The following is a 7672-nucleotide window of genomic DNA, read 5'->3' on the forward strand; positions in this document are numbered from 1 at the left end:
TCCAGCCCTATCAGGACTGGTCAGTCTTTGACAGTGCAATACAACATCAGCACCTACAAATGTGCTAGGCCACACTGATGGCTGCCTGTCACATGACACACCTGTCAGGTCTGTCTGCTAAGTCACTCTGTAAGGCAGCTGCTGTCATGGCTCTGCAGAAGCAGAAAGGTGAAGCACAAAGGTTTCACACTTGTACAAGCTGGTCCAGTGGACTCTGTGGGGACATCCTGCAGGGTAAGAGTGTTAACACCATTGTCAGCATTCTTTGCAGAAATTAATAAAAAACATGACTCACAGTCATTTCTATTTTTTATTAAAATACCTTTTCTGACTACAGAGACAACCAATGGAAATGTACACAATTACATATATAAGTTGTCGGTCATGTTAAATGCAGTTAACATAGACTCTTGGGAATGAACAGTCTTTAAAAAGATGCTTTCTAAGTAGACCTTTGAACCATAGCCCATCTTCAGCATCCCATTCTCCAGAGTTTCACTTTCTTTTTTTTTTATTTTGATAATTTTTAAAAATTCCAAATATTTGTTCAAATATGCTAATGACAGTGTTCTTTTCTGAAACTTTACAAGTTACACTTTGGTGTGACTTTCACAACACGCTGTGTGAACAGTACATTTTACTTGACTCTCTTTGCTTTTGTACCTTAATTATGAGTAAGCTACAGTCCTAGTTAAATGTTAAGGGGAAAACATTGTTTTCTCATAAATGTTATGAAAAAAAGCCTACCCGTAAGCCCATGCCTTGCTATAGAGAGTGTGTGCATATGAATGTAACAACAGCCTGCGAGTCACGAGTGAGTGTGAGTCTCTTGTTGGTGGGAGAGCCCCGTCACCAGACTTTAGTCTCAGCCCTTAAAAATCTAGTGTCTTTGGATTGGGCTGTAAGAAAAACAAGATCATTTTTCACTGAGGAAGAACTACTACAAGCTCTTCAGTACGGGAGCATCACTGCTAGATTGGTGTCGAAGGTCTAGACTGAGTTAGGCTGCTAGCTTCTGAACTATTAAAACACTACTCAAAACGCTGAGTGCAGGGTTTGTGCCTTCTGGGGCAGTGTCTTGCTATGGACTCCGGGCTGGCCTTGATCCTCTGATCATCTTGTTCAGCCTTTCTGTGGTGGGAGTGCAAACCTGTCAGGGAATGGCTGCTATTTCTTCATAAGCCTTGGCAAGCCAGGAGAAATACACAAAACATGATTATACAATTTACCTCAGTGGGGATCATTTCTAATGGGAATAACAGGGCAATAAAATAGTTAAAGCAGGTGGTTTAAAATTTTTTCATAGAAAATGTATACGGTAAAAATGACACACTATATTTTAAATTTTAATAATGAAAAGTTTTTAAAAAATGGTGATATATTTTAACAATGTTTAGGGCCATCATTAAGAAAACATGAGGAGAGCCAGCCTGGTCTACATAGCACATTCCAGGCTAGCCAGGGCTGCACAGAGATCCTGTCTCAAAACCAAACCAAACCATGATAGCAACAACAAAAACAAACAAACAAACAAAGAAAACACGAGACGAGACACACTGCTAGAAGCCATCAAAGCCCTCTTCCGTCAGAGCATAAACTTTCTTAAGAATCAGCTGCTGAAATGGAGCAGCTAGCTGTGGTTCTTCAAAACTCCTCCTGATTTTAAGAAAACCCACAGCCCTGTGGGAGCTAAGAAGGAAGGGGCTGAAATGTTTCCAAGGCACCTTTAAAGAGAGGCACTCTAGGTAGAATCGAGAGGACACCTTTGTGTTTAATAATCACGCACATCCACGTTCTGAGTCGGTTTCTTAGGAGGCTGGAGTACCTTGAGCATTCGGCAGCTACTGGGAAGAGCGTGGTCTACAGTGGGTATCCATGACACCACAAACCATCCTGTAACTATTCAAATAAGAGCACAAAATGTGCTTAAGAGCATTTCCTATTTTATGTACTAAAATATGTAGCCACATAAAGATTATTCCTAAAACGTTACTTTTAATTGAGATATGCACTAGAGAAAAGAGCAATTCTATAAAAGTGAGCCTGTGTAGTATAGATATTTGTTTTTGATTCATGCTTGAAGGTGAGAATTTTATTACTATGAAGGGCATGTAATATTGAAGCTCATCACTATGGAAATACTATGTAAGAAGCTATATAACTAGATAATTCTATAGTATGCTAGGAGTAAACATTATTAAACAGATTTCCCCCTGGAATTTCAGAAATATAGCTTCTTAAAATATGATACTTATTTGGATTCAGATATCCAGAAACAAATATAATATTATAAAGTAACAAAACCAGTGACTACAAATGATTTTAAGGTGGACCCTATTAGGAGTTCCAAACATTTTTGCCCTTCTCTGTCCACGTCTGTGCATCCTTCCTCAACCCTGTCCCATGTGTCTCTCGCATGTGCTGGACCCTGCTGTTTGCTGGTGCTGAGCCAGACCCTCTCCTGGCCAGCCTCACTCCCAGCTATGCTGTGCACCTGGAAAGGGGCAGCTGCTACCTGCTGCTCTGCATGGACTCTAATGGAGCATCATCCATAGTCCCCTGCTTTTCCCTGGCTACTTCTTGACCCAGATCCTCACAGTGCATTTGATGAAGTTTCAAAGGTATGCCATGACACTCTTGGTAGACAAAACTCTTCTATACCAATGAACAGTGATGACTCGGTGTATCACCACGCCAGCACTACAGGTGGGGAGGGGACATATCGTCCAAATCACTGTTGGTGTGAGCGCTCCACGGCAGATTTAGATTTCACCATGTAAGATGGTTACATTTTTAAAAACAGTTATTTATGTGTGTGCACACACAAGCACACCTACATGCATGATACTGTGCCTGTACAGAGGTCAGAGGGCAACTCACAGGAGTTGGTTCTTTCCTTCTACTGTATGGGCTCTGGGGATCAGGCTTGGTAGCAAGCACCTTTATCCACTGAGTCAGCTCGCTGGCCCTAGGTAAGACTTTCCTGTTGTAAAATATAGTAAATATTTACTTTCTAAAACCAGTGTAAAATGGTTTGAAATTAAGTTTCAGCATGGCTTGAATGTGAGTTGTTAGAATTATAAACTGTGATATTTACTCATATAAAACAGATAAGCCAGCCAAGGCACAATTAAGAGATGTGTGACTATAGGGACCTGGTGTTCTGCAACTGGCAGGTGAGAACCACACATGTACCAGGCTTGTGCTATCACGTTCAAAACAAAAAGCATTTGGAAAGCTGGAAGAAGACAACACCTTCTATCAGAACGTCAGATCTTGCCAAGATTCCTCTGAACCCCTGATTCTCATGTGACTAAAGTTCTATTGAATCCAATGGAAAAGACATATGCTAATAGGCATCAAACATAAAAAGCAGTTACAATAATATAACTTAACACACTCCTAGCATACCAGAACTGTGATTTCTGCACACTTCATGACTGCTTTGGTCTGCATTTCTTCCCCCTCTTTAAAACATGCAGTTCATACACTTGACAGTTTTACTCCCATAGTCAATGCACTCTGGACCGATGCACTCACAGCAGGCGTTGTGAAACCAGCGATACTTGGATGCGCCCATGGACTCACAGGATATCTTACACTGGTGTATGGACATGCAGTCATCAAAGTAAACCACTGTGCACATGTGCTCTGAAAGAAAACGGATATCTTAGTACAGACAAGAACAGCGCTGCCACCCACTCACTCACCCACTCACTCACACCTACTCACTCACCCACCCACTCACTCACCCACCCACCCACTCACCTACCCACCCACTCACTCACTCACTCACTCACCCACTCACTCACACATTCACTCAAGAACACCTGCAGTTACTTTCTAGCTCTCTTATTGCTCATCAGCACAGGACAAAAATGAGGGACAAAAGATCTTCATTTGCTGACAGATACGCACTTTAGACAGAGGCAGCAAAGACATGAGATGAGGTTAGATTATCTGGCATGACAAGCATCCATGAAGCAACGTGACTGCTCTTAAACTGACATTTCTCCAAAGACATACATCCCCAGTCCAAGAATATTGAAAAATACTGTCCTAAAGTTATATTGAGAATTTGTACTAAAGCAAGTAATCCAAACGTTGCACAGTGATTTCCAGCACACATTAGCAAGTAGGCGATGTTCCTAAAAAGATTTTCTAGGTCTGCTCTCCAACAGGGTGGTCACAGTTTTAACTTTGCAGGCTGTTAATCCCATGTGGCTGCCCAGCTACAGCAAAATATAACATGAAACAAACTAAAGAGAATAAGTCATTAGCAGAGTGCATGATAACAGTTGTGGGTTTTCTTGAGGACGGAGGAGCATGCGCTGCTGTTCTGGACACAGGGTCTCTTGCTTATCCAGCCAAGACTGGTCCCTGCTTCAGACATCTGATCCTGGGATTGAACGCATACCTTGTCTAGCTGGGACTAAGTTGTTTTTATAGGTGCACTTAGAGAACTAATGAACAGGGGGAGGCTGAGTAGAAATGGTTGTGTTACAGGGAATAACAAGCAACGCTTCCAGGCACTGAAGGATGGAAGTGATGGAGATGAGTACTGTATACATGGGAACAGGGCACAGGTCCAGGCACAGTGGCATGGGTGTGCTTTCCCAATACTTAGATGGGGCAGAAGGATCAGGAGTTCAAAGCTAACCTGGGCTACACAATGAATTCAAATAAATATCAAAATGGTTTCAAAGAAAGAAACAAAGAAAAAGGCTACTGGGATGGTTCAGTGGATAAAGCACTTGCCACACAAGCCTTCTTGTCGTGTCTGATCCTAGATGCACTCCACAGGGTTTCACAGATGTGCTGTGGCACAGTGTCTGCCCCATACTAAGCACACACACTGATAACAAGCAACTCTTGGGTTTTAGAAACGAGATAACCAGTGGCCCCCAGAGCAGCGGGGCCAGAAGGACTGGCAACAAGCAAGCCACTTACAACTAGAAGCCACTAAATTCACTTCATCTAACTTCATTCAATATGTATTTACTGCACACCCACTGCATGCTAGCCGTTACAGACTCAAAGGGTAATCAGAGAGTCCAAAGAGCTAGGTAGAAAACATAACAGCAAACTGTAAACTGAGCTGTGTGTGAACGCCAGGAGGAGGAAGAGGAAAACCTCAGCTTTGTTTTGTGTTTCCGATACCTGGTTTGAAACGATGCCATGAATGTAAGAAACCCCTGAATCAATATGTATCTATAATGCTCAGTACACTCAGCATGAAAAAATAGCAGCAAAGCATTGATCATCACAGCCACGTATTTCCACGGTTTTCCGAGGCCTAGCATCTGATTTGTAAAGCAATTTAGCCTAAAGGCAGGTAAGAAGTCATACTGCCATTTAACAAAAGCTGCTCTGATTTTATTGTTAATGTGCAAAGTTCTATTTTATACTGGTCAGATTATAATGAAGGGCACAATAGCCTTTAAGAAAGAAGTTCAAATTATAGTGTCTGTACATAATTCATCTAATGTTGTAAGACACAGCTGCAAGCCAGGTGTAGGATGCAGTAGCTGTGGTCCAGTGTAGACCTACACAGAGGACTGCCACAAGTTCTAGGTCTGCCTGGTGTGCATTTGGGATCTTATCTCAAAAAACCTAAAACAAAACGTCAAGTGTATTTTCATAAATATATTATTCTTCTACTATAAAACTGTATTGAAAAACATTGAAGACTATATTAAAACTATATATTGTTTATACTCCAAAATTATGACATGATTTTTTTTTTTGGTTTTCTGAGACAGAGTTTCTCTGTATAGCCCATATGACATGATTTATTCTCACTAGTAAATGCTCTTTGACACGATTCTCAAATGAGCAGAGGTCATTCTCTTGTCTCTTCTGTGATTACAACGTCTACTGACAACTGCCTGCATAGTCTATACCTAGAAATGAGATGTCTTAAAAGACTATTTTTTTCAAAAAGATTTTAGCTGATGGGCAGCAAGATGGCTGAGAAGGTAATACTCTCGCTGTATAAACCCAACCTGAGTTTAATCCCAAAACTCACAGTGGAGGGGCAGAACAGACTCCTCAAAGTTGTCCTGTGACCTCCACAAGTGTGGTGGTGTGTGCTCACACTCAGAAGCACACACGGACACAATGAAAAAATAAAACTAAGTTAACTGATGACCTTGGCATCATTTGTAAACGCCTGACCTCACGGGGCACCCTGACAGACCCTTGACGGCAGACACAGACACCATGCAGTAAAGACTAGGGGCGCCCTGACGGACAGTTGACGGCAGACACAGACGCCATGCAGTAAAGACTAGTTAAAGACTGACTAAAGAGACACCAGGCCTTGGGAGTTCTAGCCACAAGGACACCAGAGTGGAGCAGGTACCTTTGTCGCTGGGAAAAGGGGCGTGGACATTGTTGCTGGGAACAGACACATTTTGGTGGTGCAGCTGGTTCACAGTTTCTAGAAAGGAGACTAGATTTTCGTGATGTGACAGCTCCTCTGCCACAGGGAAGGAGACGATGTTCCAGTTGAGTTGGGTGTCACCCTCCGTCAGCGCCCTGAACAGGGACGGGATGGGCTCATGCAGCTCCTCTACTGTGCTCTTTGATGTGGGAGGGGTGTCGCTGTAATTCCGAGGGTTGCACATACCTGGGGAAACAGGCCATACAAGTTTACTCTCCTTACGGATTATAACATTGCGGGATTCTGCTAATTCCCTGGAATGAAAGCTCTGAATGTTAACACTGTGATTTTTTTAACGTTACATATTGATGTTTTCACAGCCTTTTTAGTCTTGAAAAGACAAAAAATAATGAGAACTACCCACTGAGCAAACCAAGTTCCAAACTCCCCTCCACGAACAGAAACCAGGACAGCATAGAAAGGATTCCAAGGCTTTGGCAGCACAGACACATAGGAATGTGTGTGTGTGTGTGTGTGTGTGTGTGTGTGTGTGTGTGACATGGAATGGAAGCTTTCACCAACTTAATCAATAGTATGAGCATGAAAGCTGGGCCCAGGGCTTGGGATACAGCTCAGCTGCTAGGATGCTCTGCAAGCCCCCAGTTCAAAACCCACCACTGTATAACCTGTGTGGGATTGCACACCTGCGATCCTAGGCTGGTGGTCACCTCCACAGTCAGGATGCACAGAATGAACAGGAAGTGGGCCAGGCTATAAACCCCCACCCCAGGGCTTGTCCAATGTCCTACTTCTCTAGCAAGGCTCCTCCTAAAGGTCCCACAGCATCATCAGCTGGGACCAGGTGTATACACGCACGCGCACACACACACACACACACACACGCATATGTACACACGCAGTGGAAGACAGTTCACATCAAACCATAGCCCAAGGATGATTTTTAACTCCCAACCCTTCTATCCCTAAGCTTTGTGTGCTGAGATTACAGATGTGTAAGACAACATCTGGCTTTATTTATTTCTGGGGACTAAGCCTATGACCTTGTGTATACTGGTCTGGTGTATACTGGCACTCCTTGTCTACCACACTTTAAAAACAGTCATGCTTCACGCTTTAATATTGACTGTCTTTAATATGGAGTTTTGTGTCTTCTCTGGAGTAAAAGTTTGAAAAGTTAAGCCAAAATTTATAAATTCTTTAAATTTTATAAATCAATCTCTCTCTCTCTCTCTCTCTCTCTCTCTCTCTCTCTCTCTCTCTCTCTCT

At 42.6% G+C, this 7672-nt stretch overlaps 1 protein-coding gene across 2 annotated transcripts in view; it reads right to left on the reverse strand.

The window, feature by feature from the left end:
* Nucleotides 1–297: 297 nt before the first annotated feature.
* The window catches only part of Twsg1 (twisted gastrulation BMP signaling modulator 1), a 37268-nt gene continuing 29893 nt past the window's right edge, over nt 298–7672 (reverse strand). Inside the window, exons 4-5 of one of the 2 annotated variants that reach the window (XM_029531487.1) lie at nt 6365–6631; nt 298–3651 (exon numbers count right to left, since the gene is read on the reverse strand). In XM_029531487.1, the coding sequence (XP_029387347.1) occupies nt 3470–3651; nt 6365–6631 (449 nt within the window). In that variant the 3' untranslated portion in view covers nt 298–3469. The remainder of the gene's footprint in view (nt 3652–6364; nt 6632–7672) is intronic. The other variant, XM_021217751.1, reaches the window with a different exon arrangement.

The sequence above is a fragment of the Mus pahari genome, chromosome 18 (genome assembly GCF_900095145.1).
Source record: "Mus pahari chromosome 18, PAHARI_EIJ_v1.1, whole genome shotgun sequence".
Taxonomy (NCBI): Eukaryota; Metazoa; Chordata; class Mammalia; order Rodentia; family Muridae; genus Mus; species Mus pahari.